The sequence below is a fragment of the Nomascus leucogenys genome, chromosome 6 (genome assembly GCF_006542625.1).
Source record: "Nomascus leucogenys isolate Asia chromosome 6, Asia_NLE_v1, whole genome shotgun sequence".
Classification (NCBI taxonomy): domain Eukaryota; kingdom Metazoa; phylum Chordata; class Mammalia; order Primates; family Hylobatidae; genus Nomascus; species Nomascus leucogenys.
Window position 1 is genome coordinate 50,283,353 of NC_044386.1, and position 23,594 is coordinate 50,306,946.

General features: G+C 45.7%; 1 protein-coding gene across 1 annotated transcript in view; it reads left to right on the plus strand.

Annotated features, from left to right (window-relative positions):
- The first annotated feature begins 11,883 nt into the window (after positions 1-11,883).
- The window catches only part of TNFAIP8L3 (TNF alpha induced protein 8 like 3), a 38,101-nt gene continuing 26,390 nt past the window's right edge, over positions 11,884-23,594 (plus strand). Inside the window, exon 1 of the mRNA XM_030813794.1 lies at positions 11,884-12,232. Within this exon, the coding sequence (XP_030669654.1) occupies positions 12,181-12,232 (52 nt within the window). The 5' untranslated portion in view covers positions 11,884-12,180. The remainder of the gene's footprint in view (positions 12,233-23,594) is intronic.

Sequence of the window (23,594 nt, forward strand, 5' to 3'; positions counted from 1 at the left end):
AAGTGGACAATTTACCCATACACATGAATTTTTCACTTTCTTTCAACTTAGTCTTATAGCTAAAATTCAAGCCAGAAACTATGACATGGATATAAATAGACCCAGAGAATCATTATATATAATTTGGAAAGGGTGTCACTGGCATACATCTGTAAGCAGTTCAGGAACACTTTCAAGCTGTGTTTACATGATATCAAACATCTGGATGAAAACTGAAAAAAAAATAATCAATTTGGATTGGAAACAAAGCAGAAGTATAAATTTCAGTGCACTGCACTAGCCTTTGGAATACTGAATGCAGAGCTGATCCTCTTACCTCAGGAATGAGATAATGGTGCTCAAGAAAGGACACTGAAATGACCAAGAAGGAAAGGGGGCTTCTGTGGGAAGGCAGATTTAAAAAAAAAAAAAACAAACTAATTCCATTATGCAAAAGGAGATGAGAAGGGACAACATCAAAGACTGAAAAACATAAAGAAAATGAATCTTAAAGCACCAAAAGCACCAAACTGCTAGAACTGGGAGCTTTGAGGCTTAACAGCAACGAATTTTATTCAACTAAAAATCCGATAAATCCTGGTCGTCAGGGAAAGGGGCATTCGGAAACTCAAGATTCTAGATAGCCAACAAATCATTCCTTTAAGTATCACAACCTATGTTTGCTTTTCATGTAGAACCTTTTCTCAAATATCATACTTATTCCTGGGGCCTCTTAAAAAGAATACACTCCACCCACATCACAACACTTCAGCCCTCAGTGTGTAGAGAAACTATGCCACATATCTTTGTGTCCCAATGGTCCTTGTTAAAGGTCTCCAGGACCCCAAAATACTTTAGTTGTTGTGTGTATTTTTTCAGAGTTCTGCTATTTTCTCTTTCCATCATTTCTTGGCTTTTCGTTCTTGCAGGATGCCTTGGGATAAGTTTCTCCAGAAGCTGACCCTGAATTAAGGACTTGAGAGCTAGTTGTTTGGGAGGCGATCTCAGGAAGTACCAGGAAGCCCATCCAGGTGCATTCCTGAGAGGTTATTTATTTAACCCCTGTGGACAGCTGGGCTTCAGTCCTGCCGGAACTTCTATAAGACTATGCAGAACTGTCCCACACAAGGGGCAGGAACCCAGATTTCATCTCCAAATCTTGCCCATCTTTCTCTAAGAACCACTCCCTTTAACTCCCAGGAACTATCAAAAGCCTTCAGGCGTTTGCAGTAGGAAGCCATCAGGTGAGTAAGAGGTAAAGTGGGTGTGGACAGGAGCACCTCTCTACACTGCCCTCCTGTTCCCATACCTGATAGAATTTTGGCGTAAAGAAAGAAAACTAGACTATGAGTGAGAGCCTGCAGGACCCTCTCCTGAGTAAAAGATACCTTTTCTGATAGCTTAGGGATCTTTACTTTCTGATTTCTCCCTAGTTCTTGATCATATTTTTTAAAGGTGTTATAACGCAACTGGTAGTTAAAAAATTTTTTTTAGTCATTCAGAAAGTCCAATCTAATTAATTTCTGAAGCAAAGTAAGAGTCCACTAAATGGCAGGTAGTGTTAGGTAAACTCCCTAGAGATGAAAACTGACTTGCTAGTGTTACCTCAAGTAATGGGAAATGACCAGACCTCCTAAAGAGTCAGTGTGCAAGTTAGGGCTACTGTCCCAAGAAGGACACCTGAGTCCAAATGGGGAAACCACGGCAAAACCCAAGCACACTGGTTTCCACACTCTGTGAGGCAGAGCCAAAGGGGAAACTGTGGGTCAATTGATATGCAGGGACCCAAAGCACAAGGGATGCCACGTTACAAACAAGACTCATCCCCTTATCTTTTCATCTTCAGAGGGGAAAGGGACTTGGTCAGCTCTGGCTCAGGAACTGGCAGAGAAGGGAGTATAGGGGCGGGGAGGCATGTGCAAAGCATGCAAGATGGTGAGCTAAGGATGCACAGAGCTGGCATCTGAAGAGGGCCAGCACAGGCAGCCCATCTCTTATTTAGTGCCCCACATCAAATTCATGAACAGCCAGAACAAAAATCCAGGTGTCTTCACTCCAACACAGCAGAAATTACTCAACATTGATTCACTTAGAGGCAAAGCTAAGAGGATATGGGTTCCAGGAACACAAGGGCACGCTGGCCAGAAGGTCCCATGAGGATAATTCAGAGAGAAGGGCCCAAGGCCAGGTCAGAGAGCCAAGACCTCCAGCCATCACAGCAAAGCATCCACTGGCAGGGAGGAGACAGGCTTAAGCTGGGGGAAGGAGGGGCCAGGAGTGTACTCACCAGAGACGAGGCTGCAGCAGACAGAGAGTCAGAGGAAAGACACGCAGGAGCAGGGCAGAGAGCAGAAACAGACTGACATGGCGCAGATGCAGGACATGGCTGGGCTATGACAAACTCCTTGCTGTGTGGACTCCGGGTAGTTCTTTGTTTTGGTGTATATTCAAGACTCTCCTGTGAGTGGGGAGCATAGCAGGATAGTAAAGAGGCTGGCTCTAGGATGGCTGAGAAAGCTCGAACTCTGGCTTGGGTGTAGCTGGATTTGGGCAAGGCTGGATAAGGGGAGACAGCCAAGAGACTGCTGTTGCAGCAATCAAGACACAGGAAAGAGCTGGGAGGAGGGAGCCCGTGGAGATGGAAAGGAAAGGGTAAAATCAAGAGACTCATGCTAGAAATAGCATCAGATGTTGATAGGACTTTGGATGGCAGCATGGAAGCAAGGAAGACAGAAATAAGGGCACTAATTTGGAGACTACGAGCCTGGGGAACTGGGAGGCTATTGGCATTTGGTACAATGGAGACGTGATTGTTGGAAAGATGTGAGGTGAGAATGGTTGCACTGACCTCACCCTCCACTCTATACTAGCAGAGGAGAGCATGTTGGGAAGTGATTCCTGGTTTCAGAGGCTCTCCTCTTTCCTGCCAGTAACTCCTCATTCCTCTTAACTCTTGCAGCAATATCACCTATACTAAGGAAGAAGGCACAAGTCCCACATGCTTATTTCCTTCGACAGAACCCAAATATTTGATCCTTGGACTTATGAATTTCATCAAGAGAAGTTAAAGTATGAGTTACAGGAATGTGGAGGATGAACCGAGTTCCTGGGTTTTCGACAACTATGTGACTGAGACAAAATACATATTAGAAGAAAGTAACACGGAGTTTGGAAGGACAGAAGACCACAGTTCACAGTTCAACTAACTGGAAATATGGTGTCAATGTGTCTGTTTCAGAGGAGAACCAGTCCACTTGAATGAGGTCACTGTGACTCAAACATTATGCTGTAATGTTATCCTGAAAGAGCTTCAATAAATCTAACCACTCATGAATGTCTAGATAACACAAATTTGGCAAGATCTAAAAATTAGCTAAGATTGATAGTGACAGTCAAAGGAGAAAGTTGTTGAAACATTGGAAACTCTCATGGGATGATGTCTGTTAATGATTTGAAATAAAATAAATTTGATATCCTTAGCCATGGAAGGAATTCCCTTCTCTGCAATAGTGTTTGAGGTGTTAAGATGCCCACAGCCACAGTCAAGAGGCCAGAGAAGTAATGGAGAGAGGCCCAGGTGTCTTACTAAGGGATAACATTAACTTATGCCTCCTCAGAGAATGAGCAAAGGCTTATGACAACCAGGCATGGAAGATTGCTCTTTTAGAAGCGTTGATAGCTTCAACCAGGCAGATCCCTCCGAAGGGAGGGATCCGTTTAAGGACAATGCCAAGAAAAGACTTGGTGGGAAAGAAAATGTTGGATAGATAGAAGAGAGGAATGGAAAGTTTGAAAACCCAGAAAAGAAGAAAAGGGAAGGGAAAGGGAGGGAGACGGAGGGAGGCGGAGGGAAGAGGAGGGGAGGAGAGGGGAGAGAGTCTTTGATGAGATGAAGAAATTGAAAAGAGGCATTGGTCAAGTCCTGATTTTGTTAATTCCATTCCAGATGTATATGGTCTAGTAGAACACTTGTGTACAGGAGGTAAAAGGAGAGGAAAGATCAGTACTGGGGAGAGAGATTTGGGAAGTGAGGGTGGAAACCAAATGAAAACTGGATGTAGTAAAGGAAGTAGCAGGAAGTCACTGCTGTCCCGGGCTGGAGTAGAAGGGCTATAAAGGAGCATGGTAATATGATGGGAAATCCTGAAATAGGGCCAGAGACATGGGTCCTGGTCCCAGTTGTTCCTAACTCTGGGCAAACCACTCCATCTTTCTAGATTTATTTCTTCATATCTAAAGTGATGGGGTTAGACTAGGTGACCTTGAACATTTCTTCCCTCTTCTACAGCCCTAGACTGGGCGTAGATGTTATGAAATCAGAGACTTACATAAATGGAACCTTCCAGATTGGAACATGTATTTAGCTTTTCTAAGTAGAAAATGCTTTGAAGGGAGGAACAAAAGGTTTCCACTCAACACTTGGCGAGCGATATTTGTTCTGTAAAATAATTAGTGAGTAAGCATTATTGAACTGGGTTGTCACATAAACACGAGAGAATTAAAAGAAAAAAACAAACTTAGGAGACTCAGTTTTCTCTTCCATAGATCAGAAGGATGACTAACATAAACCACGTCAGGATACTTTTAAAGACATGCATAGGAGGAGAGTCAGCATCAGATGAAAGCATGCCTGTCTGGGGAGTAGGAGCCTTGAGTTCTAGTCGCAGCTCTGCCACTCCCAGGACTTGGACACATCATTTCCTTTCCATGTCTCAATTTCCAAAGGAATCCTAAAAGTCGTGGACTCCAGCCTCCCACAATACCCCTACCCATGGTCATGCAGTTGTAATCATTAAAAAACACTTTCTTATTCCAGTACCACTGGTACATGTCTGTATTAATGAGGTCTAACTAGGAAAATATTTTACATATTTTCTTTTCTTTTTATTTATTTCTTTTTTTTTTTTTTTTTTTTTGAGACGGAATCTTGCTCTGTTGCCCAGGCTGGAGTGCAGTGGCGCGATCTCAGCTCACTGCAAGCTCCGCCTCCCAGGTTCACGCCATTCTCCTGCCTCCTGAGTAGCTAGGACTACAGGCGCCAGCCATCACGCCCGGCTAATTTTTTGTATCTTTAGTAGAGACAGGGTTTCACCATGTTAGCCAGGAAGGTCTCGATCTCCTGACCTCATGATCTGCCCACCTCGGCCTCCCAAAGTGCTGGGATTACAGGCTTCAGCCACCGTGCCCAGCCTACATATATTCTTTTCTTTTCTTTCTTTTTTTTTTTTTTGAGACGGAGTTTTGCTCTTGCTGCCCAGGCTGGAGGGCAATGGTGGGATCTCGGCTAACTGCAACCTCAGCCTCCCAGGTTCAAATGATTCTCCTGCCTCAGCCTCCCGAGTAGCTGGGATTATAGGTATGCACCACCATGCTGGGCTAATTTTGTATATTTAGTAAAGACGGGGTTTCTCCATGTTGATCAGGCTGGCCTCGAACTCTTGACCACAGGTGATCCGCTTGCCTCAGCCTCCCAAACTGCTGGGATTACAGGCGAGAGCCACCGCGCCCCGCACTATTTTACATATTTTCAAAGGAGATCATGCAATGAAGGGAACTGGCTACACGGGTTTGAGAAGCCAAACAGAGGATAGTGAGGTAACCTAGACATTAGCAGCAGCAGGAAGTCACTGCCACCCTGGGCTGCAGGACAAAAGGGAGGAGGTGCTGTTACTGGAGCCAAGGGGTTGGGATCACCTCGTGAAACCTGGAACCACAGCAGGTCCATTTGGTAGGAGCTGGAGTCACAAAGGAGATATAGCAAATGTCAAAGGTGCCAGGATTGAGGGATAGAGGATAGGGTAGAATATTCCTTCCCTGACCTGCCCATCTTCTGCCAGTGCCCCCCACTGGCTGTATCCAGCTAGAAACCAGCTAGTACAGGGGCCCGGCAAATGCAGCCTGTAGGGGTCAGCCCCTTTTCCATACAGAGGATGGAAAGGGCAAGGACAGGCAGGCCAGGACTGGCACAAGATCCAAATTCTCCCTTCTTATAACTTTTATCCATTAGTCCCACATCAGCCTAGAATCTAAGTCTCTACACATTTAAGGACATCCATCCAGTCATGCCTTGTTTGTTTCTTTTTCCTTCTCCAGCCTGACATTCAAACTTTCTCATACAGAATGGTTTCCAAACCTCTTTCATCATCTTGATTCCCCCACCTTGGGGAGATTCCTGATATGCCTCCTTAAAATGTGACACCAGATGTTCATAAGACCCCAGGTGTCTGTAAGACTAGCTCCAATACAGAAGAACTATTCCTGCCCTTATTGTAGCAATAGAGCTATTATCCCACTGTTGACTTATGTTGCTCTTATGGACAACTAAGACCCACATGTCTTTCCCATATGATTTTGTCTTCTCTGACCTGTGTTAGTATGGTAATCTATACCATTGATAAGCACAAGCATCAAATTCTTTCTCTAAATCACTACTCTTGTTGTTGTCTTTAAAAAAAAAAATAAGTAGAATAAACTAGAGCCAAGGGCAGAGCTCTGTGTCACTCCACTGGATACCTCCCTCCTAGGTAACTCAAAGCCATGAATCAAAGCTCACTGGGTAGGATTGTTCAACCTACTCCAGATCCACCTAGCAGCAAGGAAACTGTGTAAGACCTCCTCAAAACTTAAATCACAACATGTGGTATCTGTGACAGTCACTTCCCTTCATTTTGCACCTGAAACACAGAGGGTACTCAACAAATACTTGATACATCCCAAGTCAAATTAAAATTATCTTGATTTATACATTTCATGACTCTGTTTAAAGAAAGTTAACATGGTTATTTTAGCAGGACATGGTAAGGAACCCATGTTGGCTGCTGGTGATCACCATTCTCTTCTTTAACCATTTATAAACCTGTTTGTTTCAGACTTTTGCCAGACAGCAACAAAAAAGTCACCAATTGGTTATTTCCAGAATCAACTCCTTTCTTCCCTTTGAAAACTGGGGTAACATTGCCCCACCCAGTCTTTGGGTACTTTCCTATCATCCTGAAAACCATAAAGACTCTAGCTGCCGCTGAAGCCTTATGGGTCTTGATTCCGTCTTCTCCCCTGTGGGAATAATACTGACCTTTTCTATGCCACAAAGCTGTGTAAGGATCCAGGAAGATGGGAAGGCACTGGGCAGAGTTCAACAGTTACTTAGGGTACCCACATACAAGCTGTGTAGATGCTTGTAAGAACAGCTCTCATACAGCAGTGGAGTCACATCCCACAGCCAAAATGAATGCCACAAGTGAGATCACACACCAAATGTGATCAGGGAGGCTCCCAGTGAACCTAAGATCCTGGTGCTGCTGTTTAAAGGGCTTATAAATAACCCCATAGGGTTGGGCTAGGGCACAACAGAGGTTGGGCCCATAGAGTTTTCTTCTCTCTCTCTCTTTCTCTTCTCCCTTTCTCCTTCTCAATTTCCCTCTCCCTTTGGATCAGTGCTTTTGAGTCACTATAATTGCATTAACCACCAAGAAAGCTATCCTGCCGGCAGCTCAGGAAGCAGAAGCTAAGAACCCAGGAGAACAGCTGAATGCCAAAGTTGCCAGCCTCATCCACCCTCTGCCTCCTACAAGGGGTCTGGACTTGGATGGGGCTGTGTAGAAGACACATTGAACACAAAGAAAGTGTGGAAGGAAACTTTGCATTCTTCTCCTAGACCTATAGAAATCCCCTCTGGGCTCAACTGATGCTGGACAAATGCAAGAATGAACTCAAATAACCCACCCGCTGCCTAGTGGAGATTATACCCATGAAAATTCTTGATAACCTTAAAGTCTTGGGATATATACAGCAATTATTTTGTTAGTTGCAATTTTCTTTCTTGTTTCTCTCTCCCAAGGTAAACCAAGGAGGCTGCTGAAAGTTCACAGGCATTGATTAATGATGTGTGCAAAGATTTAGACACGAGGATATTGATTGATGCTAATATAGCAGAAAATTGGAAACAACTTAACTGCTCAACAATAGAGGATTGTTTAAATACATATGGTGTACTCATCCAGTAGAATATTGTACAGCTACTAAAAATCATGTTATCAAAGAGTAGATGAAATGATGTTCACAACATATTGTTAAAAGGAAAAAGCAATTTACAAAAGCAGAATACTGTACACACACAGAAGGAAACTTCTCAAAAGATATGTTAAACGTGATTGCAATTAGTAAAATTATGAATTAATTTATATTCTTCTTTTTTGTTTATATGTATTTTCCAATTTTTCTAGTAATCTGCATTACTTTTTAAATAAGGGGGGGACTAATAAAAGCTTATTTTTACTGGCGAGAAAGAAATAGGAAAAGCTCCCTTTTTCAAGGCTGTCTTCTAGCATCTTGTTCTGTTAGATGGATATCAAGCTAGCTTGGACCCTGCTCTCCAGCTTACCTACAGTCCCATGGAGGGCCCCTCAGCTCTGGGTAGAAGCTTCCTTGGGACCAAAGTCTACCTTGAGACAAATTATTAAAAATAGGGCCAACCTTTCACCTCTAAGGACCAAAGGCCACTTCAGCCTAGAGAAAACAGCAGTTCTAGAGCTGGTGGGTTTTCAAAGCAGAACAGCAGTCCTAGCATGTGAAAAGTATCTCCTTCCCTCCTCCCACTGCTGAAGGTTTGCAGACAGCTCCCTTTCCATCCCACAAGAGGAGACAGGCAGATGAGTCATAGCACTGGCTCAGATTAAAGGAGTATTATTGTGTTAGCAGAAATGGATCTATTTTATTATCTGTTTCTTGACACCTTACAAATAGATACGCTTTACCCACCAGACAGGCAATTCCCTTAAAAAGCCAACAATTTTGTTCACTCGAGTTAAGAAATGACCAATGAGTGGTAGAAACTCATATGTCTGAAGAGCTGCCAGGCTGAAAAGATGTAGTGGAAACACTGAGGAAGGTGGTTTATAACCCTCAGACTCTAGATTCAAGTCTGCAAAGTGATGCCATTTTTCTAAAAATATACAGAGGAACTACAGAAACCCTTTCCCTTTTTCTCTTTCTTAAGAGTTTCCCCCTGCCCCCAAGAAATATATCAGAACTGGTTTGTAAAAGGAGATTCACCACCTCAGATTTCACTGTTTTAGTGGGGGTGATGGTCATAGGATACTATTTTAAGGACTTCCTTCTCTTACACAGATTTTTCCAAACTGGGAGGAGAGATAAGGTATGTTCCACTAATGTTCCTCATTAAACTCACACACGTGCCAGTAGTCATTTCCCTTTGTCTTGCTGTCCCATGACAACAGATTGCACATCATAGGAAATTGGAATCGAGACCTTATTTAGTTTGGATCTCTCTTCCCCATTGTCTAATTCCACATTCAATTCAATTTTTCATTCTATGTCTGCCTCCTTTCACAGAAATATACTATGAATGAATACAGGAGCAGGTAAATGAACAGGCATTATCTAAGAATGTCACTCAAAGACTTTTCAGGATACCTTGACCAGTTCTTTCTCCCCTCCATGCCTCAAGCATTTATCTCTGGGTCAAAATGTACTAGATACTTAGTGAAGACTTGATGACTGATAAGCATACATGTGTTGTAAATGTGTGTTCTCAGTACATTGTTTACTGTTGATCAAATTCCAGTAGCTTCTCTGTTTCCTTTTTGCTGTTATTCATACATGTCTCTGTGGTCTGTCTCCCTCACACTGCAACCCAGGCTACCTGTCCATTAAAACACAAACAAAACCAAAAAAGCTTCCATGAAGTGCAAGGAAAGGAGGTCTAAGGAAACAGGGAAAGTTTCACATTTCCTGTTATTGAATCTAGGCACAACCTTTAGAGGAAGCTGAATGCCTTTTGAATCCCATATGCTCTGTTCTGTGAAGCTATCATTGTTGTTTTACCTTATAACTGAAAAGCTATTATGGCAAACTTTTTAAATGATCCCAGCTATTTGTTTTTTGAGTATCATCTTGTATCCAAATTTTGCCATTACTTTTTTCTTTTTTTTTTTTGTTGAGACAGTGTTTCGCTCTTGTTGCCCAGGCTGGAGTGCGATGGCACGATCTCGGCTCACTGCAACCTCCGCCTCCCGGGTTCAAGCGATTCTCCTGCCTCAGCCTCCTGAGTAGCGATGATTACAGGCATGCACCACCACACCTGGCTAATTTTGTGTATTTAGTCGAGACAGAGTTTCTCTATGTTGGTCAGGCTGGTCTTGAACTCCCGACCTCAGGTGATCCGCCCGCCTCAGTTTCCCAAAGTGCTGGGATTACAGGTGTGAGCCGCCGCGCCCGGCCACCACTTTTTTCATTAAAAAAAATGCAATTCTAAAATATTTTGTTTTTCTAAATGGGATCCATTCGATCTAAAAATTAGTGTTCTTTCCAGTTATCAAACATTCACTGTGTGCCAGGCATTGGGTAATAGCTTTCACACTCATTATTTCATTTATTTACAAACACCCTATGAAGGAGACACCAATACTTGAGGAAACCGAGGGAGGTTTAGCCATTTGCCCAAGATAACACATCGACTATGGGGCTCTTTTGACCATTTCATTAATATCCATCCAACTTTTATCACTAGAGTCCATGAGCTTGGCCATCCTTTGTTTTCTGAAAACACAAAGTAGAGTGGTATTTGCACTCTGTTAAGCCCACACTTCACTAAAGACGTCAGCCTTCAGGTAGACCAGAAGCCGAAATTCACTTATGACACTGTACCATAGCAGGCAGGAGCAGATCTGGACATCAGAAAGTCCTGATTTCAAGTCCCAGCTCACCCAACTACCGGACGACCCGAGACCACAGGGACATCATCTGCTGTCTCTGAGACTTTTCCCATCTGTAAAATGGGAATGAAAATAAGTTGAATTCTATGAACTTGCCAACTTCCAGCCATATTCTACTTCCAAAAAGTATTTTCAAATGGCGCAACCAAAATTCTTCACTGGGTCATTGTACAGATTAGATGAGGACACAAAGGGAAACGTTCAGTAAGTGGCGCTTTTTAGCAGACTTTTTCTTCTTGATTTTCTTTTGCTCTGGCCAATAGTTTGCATTCTCTGGGCAGACTTTACATGCAGAGAACCCAGCTTGAGGCTTTGTGAGTGTAGAAGCCTATAACAGGGAGGCAATAAGAGCATACAGATAACCAAGAATTAACAACAACAAAAAAAGGCCTCGGTGCTCCATGCACTTCCCCCCTCGTTTGGCTCTTAATTAGTAAATAGGTTTACAAATGTTTTTTTTTTTTTTTCCTTTCGGAAAGGAGGGTGTTACGGAAGTTTAGCACTCTGTGTTTAATCCCATCAACAAAGAAAAGCTTTTAAAATTAATTCTGGCCCCTCTAGTCGCGGGCGCGAAATAGCACGGCTTTGCAGGGTGGCTCCAGCCTTGAGGCGAGCCAGTGTTCAGACTCACCGAGCCCCCGGAAGCCGCTTCACCACCGCTTGCCCCACCTGCCCTGCCCTCGCCGGGAGAAGACTCAAACAGCCAGAGTTAGCATTACCCGCCTGTGTGTTTACTTCGTCAGTAGGTGCCAGGTCCTGCGCTCGGTCCCGCACATGCCTTGTCTTACTACTTTCCACAACAGTCCAACTGTCATCTCCCCCCACCCCGTCCCTTTCCGTTATTCCCCGACCCTCTTCCCTCATCTTCCTAGTGAGAAAACAAATACAGGTCTCGTCCAAGGTCTCTGAGCGGTGGAGTTGGACTCGAACCCTGGCAGCCCCATAACTCGGAACACTCGGAACCTCTCCTTTCCTGCGCGAGTTGAAGCCCTTTTTCACCTAGGAATTTTACAAACTTGGCCTCACCCTAGGGAAGGGGCTCGGCCTTGCAGACCAGCACAACCTCGCTGCGCGAGGCAAGTCCAAGGGCTCCGACGCAGGGCGCGGGTAGGGAGGTGCGGCACCGCCCCCGGAATATTTAACCCCAGCCTGGAACCCGCGGGGCGCCGGACGCTCGGGCTCCTCGGCGCTCGCGCCTCCCCTCCCTCCTCCCGGCTCTCTCCCGGCGCGCCCCACCCTCCGCCCTGCGCTCGCCTCGCGCGCAGGCACCGGCCGGCGGGCGCGGGGAGCGGGGTGCGGGCGGCGCTCGCCTCTGCGGAGCCGCCCCCTGGCCGCTGCCGCCGCGCACCGCCCAGCCCGCGCCGCCTGGGCTCCAGCCGCCCCGCTGTCCGCCCTGAGTGCGCCGCGGCTGCCCGAGCGCCCCGCAGACGGGCGGGTGGCCGTGGACGCCCAGCCAGCAGCCCGCAGCATGGATTCGGATTCCGGGGAGCAGAGCGAGGGCGAGCCCGTGACCGCCGCAGGTACCGACGGGCCGCGACGGCCCAGCCGGGTGGGCTGGGGCTGGGGAGGACGGGAGGCTGGGGCATGAAATCGGGAAGCCGATCCTCAGCAGCCCGACCCCTTTCTCAGGCCAAGACTGAGGATTGCTCCGCGCTGTGAGTTTGCTTTGGGGCTTCCCCCAACCCCATTGCACTTGGGCGTGCGGGAGGGAGGGAAGGTGCATTTAGGGGTGGCTCTTCTTGCTGCCAGTCTCCGGCGGCAGGCTCTGGTCGCCCGGGCTGGGTGGGGGCGGGGAAGGGTTCGGGAATCCGCGTACTGTAGTTTGCTGCAGAGAGGGTTGCAACACATCTGCCTTTTGAAATAACTTTCCGAGCGCGGGCCGGGTCCTCGAGCCTGGGGCGCTGGGACTGCGCTGCGGAGCAGGTGACTGGGTCCAAGAACGTGACTGGGGGCTCTGAACAGAAAAGGCCTCGCGAGTGGTTGGGGCAGGGGTCAAATCACAGCTTGCGGCTGCGGTTCCCGAGGCTGCTAGGAGAGCCCATGCACAGGCGCTGGTCCATCGCTGCCGCGCAGCCGGCGGAGAAGGTCCAGAAGGTCCCCGCAGACTGGTCCCCGAACACGGACGCGGGGGCGCGCGCCTCCAGGCTTCGCCTTTAAGAGGCCCCGCCGGCTTTTCACAATCGATAGTTATTAAAGCAATAGGTGGATGCTTACTTAGGGAAGAAAAGAAAATGAATGTCCTCCCCCGCCTCTCCCTGATACTGAGCAACAGGAGGAAGCCACCCACAGCCGTGGGTCGACTTGCCGCCGGGCTCTGCCCACCTCCACCGGCCCGCTCCGCCCCCCACCCACGGGTCCACGCACCTGGGACCCGCTCGCCCTCCGCACGTGCCGACGGCTCCCAGCGCTCGTGCACCTCTGAAGGTTAGCTGTGGGCCTGCAGACCCGTGACCTGCGGGTTGGGACCCTCCTGTACAGACCGCGGCCCTGGCTAAGCCCCCACTCTTCCCAGTGTCACACTAGAGTACTGACGGTGGGGACCAAGTGACAGAAGGTACCATCAGTCCAGCCGTGGGTGTAGGAAAGGGAGGTTCGGGAACCAAGCAGGACAGCGCCCTGCGTATATTATTAATATCCTTTCATCCTCACAGCCCCTGGCCAGGCAGTTATTTTCATTTTACAGAGATTCCCATAGAGTAAAGGGCTTGCCCACTTCTCACAGCCAGGGAGTAGCCAGGACCCAGTGACGCCCTTCACCCTGCATCAGACCCCACAGAGGGTGGCTGTGGCCCGCACCTTTGGGTGGGTGGGAAGGGCCGAAGCTGGTGGAAAGGAAATGCCAAGATGTGTGTATTTAAGGATTCCTGTGTGTGTGCAAGTGCCACCTGCTTTGCGTAGGTATGTGTGGATATAATTCATAAACATGAGCCCTTTGCATGCCTGTATGTTTCTGTGACTATAAAGTGCTGAGATTTTGCTTCACGGGTGGCTTGTGGATCTCCTCTCATCATTTAAAAGTTCCAGTAGGTGTTTTGTGTGTATCTATTTTGAGAGCGCAAGCGGGAAGGGGACATTGATACTGACACTCAACTCTCGCAAAATCCCAGGAACAACATTCTCTGTGCTACCCTGCCCAACCCTCCATCTCTTCTTCTGGTTGAAGTTAAGGGGTTGAGGGAGAAGGGGGAGGAGGATAAGGAGGCTTAGAGAAAGAGGAAGGAAGAGAAGCCGAGGGAAGGGAGGAGAACCTTCAGAATCCCTGGTACTTGGGTGAAAGGAAAGGAAAAGAATTCTTATGCACCCTGTTGTTTTCTCTCTCCAGCCTGCCCCAGTGTTTAATATCCCTGTTATATTCACGGTCAGTTTGTGTCAGAAGGCCTCTGCGTAGCTGACAGCAAACATCACTAAGGTCAGATGGGCCCCATGAAGAACAGGGCAGCCAGCTGTCGTGAGCTGTCACTATTTGTTTGCACCTTGCTGTTTTCTGCAGTCGTTTCTTCTTTCTGCGTGTGCTTGAAACTCACAAGTTGAACATGTATTTTAATGTCACAAGCCATTCGCTAAATGGCAGTCAGTCTCACTCATTATATTCCATCTTAAAGTATTCTCCTGTATGACAGTGCTTCAAAGCTGGATGTTAATTCACCACCTTGCTAGGGCTGCATCCTGTCAAATGGAAACCATTGTTGCAGATTCAGATACAGGTTAGATGACAGGTGTGTTCTCCTTAGAGATTGACCTTTGTCCCTACAAGAAACTTGACATTCATCCAGGGACCTGTATCTATGAAAGCTGAATGGGTGTAACTGAGAAGTACAGCAGAATGAGTGGGACCTCTTGGAGTACTTATATGTGTGTGTGTACCTGCCTCACAGGGAGTTGAGACGTAAGGGCTGCTTCCTCGTCCATGCCTTTCCATTTCCTGAATTTGTGAAAAAGCCCTGCCATAAGATGGACATTGTAAGGGTAAAAGGCTGGACTCTGGAATTGAACAGAGCTGAGTTTCAGTCTCCACTTCATGAGCAAGTTATTTAACATCCTCAACCTCAGTTTCCCACTCTGTAAAATGAGGATAACAATAGTACCACAGGGGTTTATGAAGATTCAGTATAATAACACATGAGAGGTGTTCCTGGTAATCATTTAGTAAATGGTAGCTGTTATTTTGATTATTACCTGATTGGATTATTTGTTGTAAGAATACTGCTAAGTAATGAACTCCAGTGTTTTAAAATATAACTGCATGTTTAAAACAATTAATGTTGCTGTTGTTATTATCACATTAATATAACTGCCTAAAGAGATTTGTTTTGAATTTTCTCCTTTTCAGTCTCTTGTTCATTATCTCTGGTGTGTACACGTGTGTGTGTGTGTGTGTGTGTGTGTGTGTGTGTGTGTGTGTGTATGCTTGAGGAGGTCTTTTTAGTTTACCTCTTCTCATCTTCATCCATCTTCCAGAGCAAGGCATGAAGATGGGGATATTCCAACCTGCTGCTTTCACCAGCTTCTCCTACACCTCTAGGGAAAGTTATAAAAAAAAGCAGAGAACCCCTTACTCAATCCACCTGCTAATGTGGGGATGAAAGCGTTTCTTCTTTCATGGTGCTTCAAGTGGAAGAGAAGGAGGCAATCCCATGCCCTCCACCTCCCCCATTCCATTGGTAAACCTTTTCCCTTCAAGGTGGCAGGAAGCATAGGAGGTGTGCACCTTCCTCCCTGCCAGTTTTGCCCATCATGGTCACCTTTCTAGTCACCTATTGGCAGAGGACAAAGACAACTCACTTTTTACTCTACCACTTTCAAGAGACTCTTACAAAGTTCCCCCCACTTTGTGCGTGCAGAGCAGATCTCTCATAGAGCAACACGCTGCAGTGGAGGGTGGGGCGGAGGATGAAATTTGTCTCCATCTGCATTTTCTGTTTTTTAGGAAGCACAGAATGATGCTTCTATGTCATTGTGCTGCCTGCATTCTCCTCTACCTTTCTGTCATTTTATGGATCTTTCTATGATTAGGGAAGAGGCAAGGTTTATGGAACACTGGATTCTTTCCAGAGACCCAACTTGGCCCTCTTTCCTTTGGCAAACCCACCATCCATCTCAGAAATCCTAGAGCTTGGTGTATTCACTTGGGAGTGGTTAAGTCTTTCCTAAGAAGCAACAGGGGAGTAAACAGCGACATCAGTTTTTTCCCCTTTCTGGCTTGGAAGATCAAGACAGCCTACCCAGCTGAGGGCAGATAAGCTCCTTCCTCCCACAAATAGATGGTCCAGGGCAATCAAGCTGATGGTGCCCTTGTGCCTGGGTCGGTGCTGCAGAAAAGCATTTCCATGTGATGCAGTCAGAATGTGGTAGGCGAACCACAGGAGAAAAACAGGACTGGGAAAACACCAGGCCCCTAACTCTGCCATTCCTCTCTCTCCCCTCCCCTACATGCTCAGCTTGGTCCATGTGAACCAACTGAAGGAATGGATAGGATTCAATAGGATCCTGTTGAGGAGGTGGCAGGTGAGAGGGAAAGACATTCCAGAAGTCATACAGCTTGAGAAAAGACACAAATAAACAGGAAGGCAGCTAAAATCGAGGGCACATACTGGGGAGTTCTGGGAGATAAAGCTAGGCGAGTACAGGGAGTAAGTTGGTCTTGGCAGGGCCTCTGGAGCCCCCATGATTCTTGAGCAGAGACGTGACCAAATGAAAGCTGAGTTTTCAGAATGTACATCTGGCAGAGATGGAGAGATGCAAGGTTTGCCTGGACTTGGCACCTCAACTCCCAGGGTATGGCCACAACATCAGAGAAGGTAGTGGCACTAAGGCGAGACGGAAAACGGAGGGTGCAAATGGCATTTCAGAGAAATCAGCAACAGAAGTTGGTGACAGATTGTACAAAAGCAGTGAAAGGAGAGGGAGAGTTGAAGGAGACAGTGGCATGTTGTGTTGGGTAACATTCTCTGGAGGCAGGGAAGTGCAGGAGACAGGCTCCCCCACCCCACAGACGCTGCCTCTTCCTTCAGGCACTTAGCAGTGGTGTTTGGGGTAAAGGTTCTTTTCCCCTTTGACATTAAGTTTCGCAGGTGCATTGGTTTTGAGGCACTGTGAGGTTTGAGGGTTTGTTGATTCTCATTGCTAGGTTCCTTGCAGAGGCTGTTTAGTAATCTGTCTACTGACAAATTGAAGATAAATGGGCTGGCCTTCTAAGGGCAAGGACAGCCTGGGAATGATGTGCCATTTGGTTATTAGTCATATTCCCATTTCTTGTTCCTGTTTGTTGAAATTTGCATGGATCTCTGCCTCATCCACAGAGTAAGCTGTAGCTGCTTTGGGAGTCAGGACCTTGTCTTGTGCTTCTTCATGTTCCTGAGATTTTATGGACATAGTAAGTGAATGAGCATCTTGAGGAACCTCCTGAGAACTTTGTCCTAAAAGGCCAGACCAGCAGCCAGAAACCTGTCCTATAAAGTAGACAGGATGCCAAGGCTTTCCCTCAGTGTTTTGTTTTGTTTTGTTTTAGTGTTTCAAGATTTCTGTACTGTCTGGGATTCTGTGTTAGGAATTATGGGAAATGCAAAGAGAGATAAGGACACAGTTCACCCTGTCCTCCAGGGCTTGACATTGGATGAGGAGACAGGGTATGTCTACACAGCCTAAGCCAGTGCATGAAGACTCCTCACCTCCCTTACCTGGCATCATATCCGCAGCCACATATCCCTTGAGACCAGCCCTTCCTATTGCATACTTTATGGTTATTCCTGTGCTGGACTGTTAGTTAACTTCCTAAGGACAAGGACTGGGTCTTTTTCATCTGTATCAGCCCCATGCCACCCATGTCCCCTAAGCATAGTGGCTGGTTGCTGGCTGGATAGGTGGGTGGGTGGGTGGATGGATAGATGGATGAATGGATGGTGTTCTGGGTTGGTTTGCTAGGAAGCAGACTCTGAGATGGAGGTCAGCAGCATGCACAAGGTTTATTTGGAACTTCTGTTAGAATTAATACCTGTAGAAGGCAAGGGAAAAAAGGAGGAAGGGAAGGGAGCAGGACTGGGCAGAGAAGCTGAGCTACCATGTAGACCCAATAGCCTCAGTTGAGCCCATGGGAACTCTGGAGCTAGAATGGCTGGCTCATCAGAACTATTCTGAGTTGGGGTGAGAGGCCAGGTCTTTATACTTTTACACCCCCAAAATAAGCAGTCATTAAAGGCAAGCCATTTCAAGGAACTAGGTATGACCTTGGGTGAGGCTGTTCCCTCCAGCTGAGGGCTTCTGCAGGTAGCACTACCAGCCACTTGTGGAGCAAGTCCTTCATTCCTGAAGGGGAGTCCGTGCAGCACATGGCAGTGGTCACCACAGGTGGCCTCCGCAGATCTTTAGGTCTGTTTACTAGGGGTGGCAGGCCTGTCTACCAGCAGAATTCAGGGGATAGTTGTTGAACTGCAAACTTTGTCTAGACCTCTTTGGGGCAGTTTCAGTTGCCAGATTAAAGTGGCCATTCTAGACCTCATAGCTCTGAATCCAACTATTCAATCCACACAGTTCAGTAGATGCCGGCTGATCAGTTGTTTTGTGTTCAGAGTGGTGCCAGGTGCTGTGATAATATACAGAAATGCACTTAGATGTGCTTCTGCTTTCCAGAGGTTTGTAGCCATAATGGGGAGAGAAAACCCACCTCAAACTGGGTTTGTAAAACTGGGCAGCACCAGCAGTAATTGGTGCAGGTTTTGGAGCATAGGGCAATGTGATTTGAAATTCTAGTGGGAAGGCTTCTTGAGGTGAAGACTGAGTGTATATGAATATATACATGGAAAGCTATATTTCCTGTGTTATTTTTCTCATAAAAAATACAATACTTGCCTTTTTATTTGTCAACAAAGCTAAATTATAGTCACACTTTCCATTAGCATAGTTCCCGAACTGGTTCATTTCCCTCCAGCTATTACCCTTGGCTCCCATTCGAATTCACATGTAAATCTCTATAAAGACACTACATAAATAACTTTGTTTTGTTTTTCAGTCACTTGGCTTCCAACTCTTTATGTAAAATGCCTGTGTAGGTGGATGTTTGGGCTGTATTCTATACAAATATAGAAATAAAAGGATAGAGAAGAAGAATTTAAAAGACAAGTTTCCTCTAAAAATCCAGTCCAAAAAATCATATAAGGAGAGCAAATATCCCCCCGCTTCGTATATATATATTATATATATTTTATATATATTATATATAAAATGCTAGAAAATTATATATATAAAATTATATATATAAAATGCTAGAAAAAATTTATTTTATTACATATCAGAAATGCTCTTTTTAGGCAATGGCATGGGACAAATTCTGAGTCTGCTTTAGAACAATCTTCACGTTCATATTGGATTTCCTAAGCATCATTGCCTGGGAATAAATTTGAGCCTGTTCATGGAAAATCTACAAATGTGCAGACTATAAAAATGGAAGGCTTGGCAGCACAGAAAGTGCTAGACACACCCTAATAGAAACCAGTATTTTGTAACTTAGTTCTCCGGGAAAAAAAGGAGACACTTGGTGGTGTCCAATATTGCTTTAAACTGTTGAAAAACCACAGGGGCAGCCACTGGCTTCTAGGTTGTGTTTCAGAAGTAAAATGTGCTTTCTGGGAAAATATTCTGGCCATGAAAGGAAGCATGTTAGCCATACGTAGCTTCATGGAGACTCCTGGTTTATATTTTTGTAGTAGAAGCATCCAGTTTCACATGAGGGAGGAGATTCTGGAAGGAGCTGTTGCTAGTGAGCACACACGTCCCACGCTCCTGATTTGGAGCCTGTGGGTTATGCTGGGAAGGTGGGCAAATACGAAGTCAAATACGGGAGGTAGGTGAGGGGGGGCATCTGCCCAGCAGGCCTCTGTGGCAGCTCTTTCCTGCCACAATTGAGTCGTGGCTCCTTGGTTTCCTTTGGATAAGACTGAGAAAGTGAGGGTGGGAAGACTGGGATTGGGGGTTACAGGATAAGAGAAACCAGGGTTTAAGAAGTTGTGAGCCGGGTGCAGTGGCTCACGCCTGTAATCCCAGCACTTTGGGAGGCTGAGGCAGGTGGATCACCTGAGGTCAGAAGTTCGAGACCAGCCGTCTCTACTAAAAATACAAAAATTAGTTGGGCATGGTGCTGCATGCCTGCAATCCTAGCTACTCAGGAGGCTGAGGCAGGAGAATCGCTTGAACTCGGGAGGCAGAAGTTGCAGTGAGCCTAGATCGTGCCACTGCACTCCAGCCTGGGCAAAAGAGAGACTCTGACTCCAAAAAAAAAAAGAAGTTGTAGCAAAACAAGATGAGAAATAAGATGGCATGATCCTTGCCAGCCCAAGGTCAGCCCCAGAGGGCTGTTACTGAACATAAAAGTATAATGATGTTTTACTTTTTATTTATCCTATATTAATTAAGCACTTACAATGTATTCGGGACTGGGTTAATTGTTTATATGGTAGTTGATCCTTATACCAGCCTCTGGGCTATGTACTATAAATAGCCCCAATTTATAGAACAGAAAACCAAACACAGAGAGGTTAAGTAACCTGCTCAGGATTGCACAGCTTGTCAGTAGAAATGAAGCCAGTCTAACTCCAGAGACTCTTCTCTTGCACCAGGTAGACTACGTAATTAGATTCATGGATGCCACCAGGCTGTCTTGCATCCCCCACACAGCTCCCACGGTTCCCAGAACCCTGACCGTTAGGCTTCCTCTGTTAGGTGAGGGCATTCTGCCTCCACAAAGGCCTGCTTTAAGCTGCAGACATTCCCTGCATTAGCCCAGTAACAACATGGAGAAGGACTGGCTGACTCCAGATCCAGATCAGGGGATGGTAAAGGGCGATCTGTGAGGGAAGATGGGAGAGTTGGCACAAAGCCACTGCTAGGGGGAAGGCCCTAGAAGGACCCTGCAGCCGTGGGCTTCTTCTGGATCACATGGGCCTGGTGAGAGAGAGAAGAAGGTTTGAAAAGCAGAGTTAAGAGAGATACCAAAGTCAAATACACCCTTTTTCAAAGTGTACTTAAGCTGGGTCCTAAGCCCTTTTTTTCACCCCAGCATTTAGAATCATTTCAGATTTACAATCCCCAGGACATGGTGACCAGCAGGACTTGAGGAGAGAAAATTCAAAAGGTGAGAGTGCAACATAGTGAAAAGAACTTGACATTCAGAGCTGGATGACTTAGGTTTGTGTTTCAAGCATTGTCGCTTAGTTATTGCTTGTCAGTAACATTATTTTCTGACCAAAAAAGTGTAAGCTCATGGTAGAATATGTGAAAACAGTACAAGGAAGAAAATTAGATTGAGCCCTAAGAGAAGACTGCACTATTCCAAGAAGGTGGTCCAAAAGCAATTTGAAAAAGATGTGAGAGCTTTATTTAGGGATAGAGGAGGGTTTAAAAAGAATGAGAGTCCCGTTTCTGAAATGTTGACCTGGGATGCTAAAAACATTTTGTACCACTCTCAGGCAGTGTTAGAACCAGAACTGGAGGCCAGATACCGTGGCTTCTTTGTGTTTACCCAAAAACATGTAATAAAAAAAAAAAAAGAATCAGAGCTATTCCAGGTATTGAGATATCAAAAGGACTTTTGCTGTTTTTCCTTCTGACACCTTCTACTGTGTTCTTGCCATTCCCTCCCATCTGCTGCATTTCCTTTCTTAGGTTTCTCCATCCTGGGCCCATTTGCCACAGGTCAGACCAGTACAGGCCCACGCTAGCACGTTGCCCAGAGGCCTCCTTCCCTTGGGTCAGGCCCACTTCTCTTTCTTAGTCAGAAGAGCCCTCCACAAAGCCCTCAGAAGATTAACGCATTTTTTTTTTTAATACTTGAGAGGCATTTGGTAGGTTTTACAGATGCCCAGTGACAATTGCAAAGGTTAATTTACTTTGAGCTTAAATAGCTACTAGCTTCAAGAAAAGGTTTATTGGCCACTAGTTCTCCAATTACATTTTATCTTTCTTTAGATTGACTTTTTTTTATTGTAAAGAAACTGGCATGTTTGTTCATCCACGTTTGGTCTCTCTACCTTTAGGATTTAACTTCATAATTCGCTGAGTCAAACAAGGCAGGCAGAGCTAAATTTATACAGGGTCAACTTTTAGAGAGCCCACAGCAGTATCTGGTAGGTATCAAACCTGAATTCTTGTGACTCTATTTTTCTTTGTTTCTAACTTCTCTGTGTATAATCCTGGTTTCCCTGTACCTTCTCAGTTGCTCCTCCTGCATCCCTCATTAATACCTTTTTCCTACCTGTGTCCCCTAAGATGGAGCTCTTGCCTTGCTTTTTTCTGACAAAATACTTTATTAGAAAAGACCATCCATTCTTATAACAAAAGCTTTAGCTTTTGGGAAGCTAAAGACTCCCAAAGTTGTACTCTAGCCCAGTCTTCTTTCCTGAGCAAGACTCCTGTCTCCTAAAGGCCCCGGACCCCTCCTCCTCACTGTTTAGGAGACACCCCAACACACCCACATCCAGGCCATCACCTTTCCCTCATTTTTTCCCAACTCTGCTGGTGGCCTTGACAGCCACCAAGTCACTCAAAGTTAAAAGACTGTGAAATCATAGAACAGTGAAAACTCTTCCACACATGTTCTCATAGCAAAACCATGACGTGGATAAAGCAGGTATTATCATTCCTAGTTTACAGATGAAGAAACAGATGCAGAGAGATTAAATTATCCCAATCATAAAGTAAGTGGCAGATTTTTGCTATTTAAAACTGCCCAGGGCGGGGGCAGAAACAAACCTAAATAAACAACTTGAATATTCAGTCAAATATTTATGGAATGATTAAATACATAATGACATTTCCACACAGTGGGATATTATTCAGATGTTAAGAAAAGTTAATTTGAAAAACATTTGATGATATAGGGAAATGTTCACATTATAACATTGTCAAAGAAGGCTCAATAATCTGTGATCCCTGTTTTTCTGTATGTACATATATACATAAATGTGCATACACACACACACACACACACACACACCCCTATACATCTACCCCTTCGTATATGGAGAGGGAGAGAAATCTCCCCTCACATTCACACACATAAACACTTGAGATTTTTTTGTTAATGCTCGAGCAAAATAAACCACTCTGTGATGAGTGCATAGGTAATTTTAATTGTCTTCTTTGTACTCTTCCAGATATGTCTTCAGTGAGTACATGCAGCTTTCAGCTGGTAATTTGCTTTTATAAACAATAGCCAAGTGAGCTGCAGTGCCTGTTCCCCAGCTCATCCTCCTGCAGGCTTGTCCCAGGCCCCCTCCGTCCTCTCCCTTGAAATTTGCTCTTCCATCAATTCCCTGTGTTCCAGTCCTCTGTGGCCCCCCTCACTGGCTCTGCCCAGCCCCCTGCCTGGGGTGATCCAGCCTTCTGCCCTGTTCACCCCCTGCCCTAGCCTCAGCCCTTGCTTTCTCTGGTGCCTCCACCCCCATTACCACCTCCTGCTCTGAGCCCACCTAGCCTAGCCTTTGTGGGCCTCCATGCCATGGACAGAGGGTCAGAATAGTTAATGAGCTTGTAAATATGAGGCCTACAGACTGGCCGAGGGCACTGCAGCATCCCAGTCTAAATGCACCCATGGGTGAGCCTGTGGTCTCAGCCATCTTGACTGTCTTGAAACTCAGCATCGCTGCTGCTTGCTGGCTGGCAGGGGGTCCACCTGGCAGCTCTGACCCACATGCCCTCTGCAACCCTTCCTCTGTCCTTGACCTCTATTCCAGATATGAGTGACATTCACTTCCCACATTTTCATTCACCTATATTAATTTTGTGTTTTTATTACTTCTTAAATTAGAGGGGGAAACAAGGACATTTAAAAGTCTGTTATAACAGGATTGTTAGCTTTTAGGAGGTATTGGTCTGCCACCACCACCGTTAGTC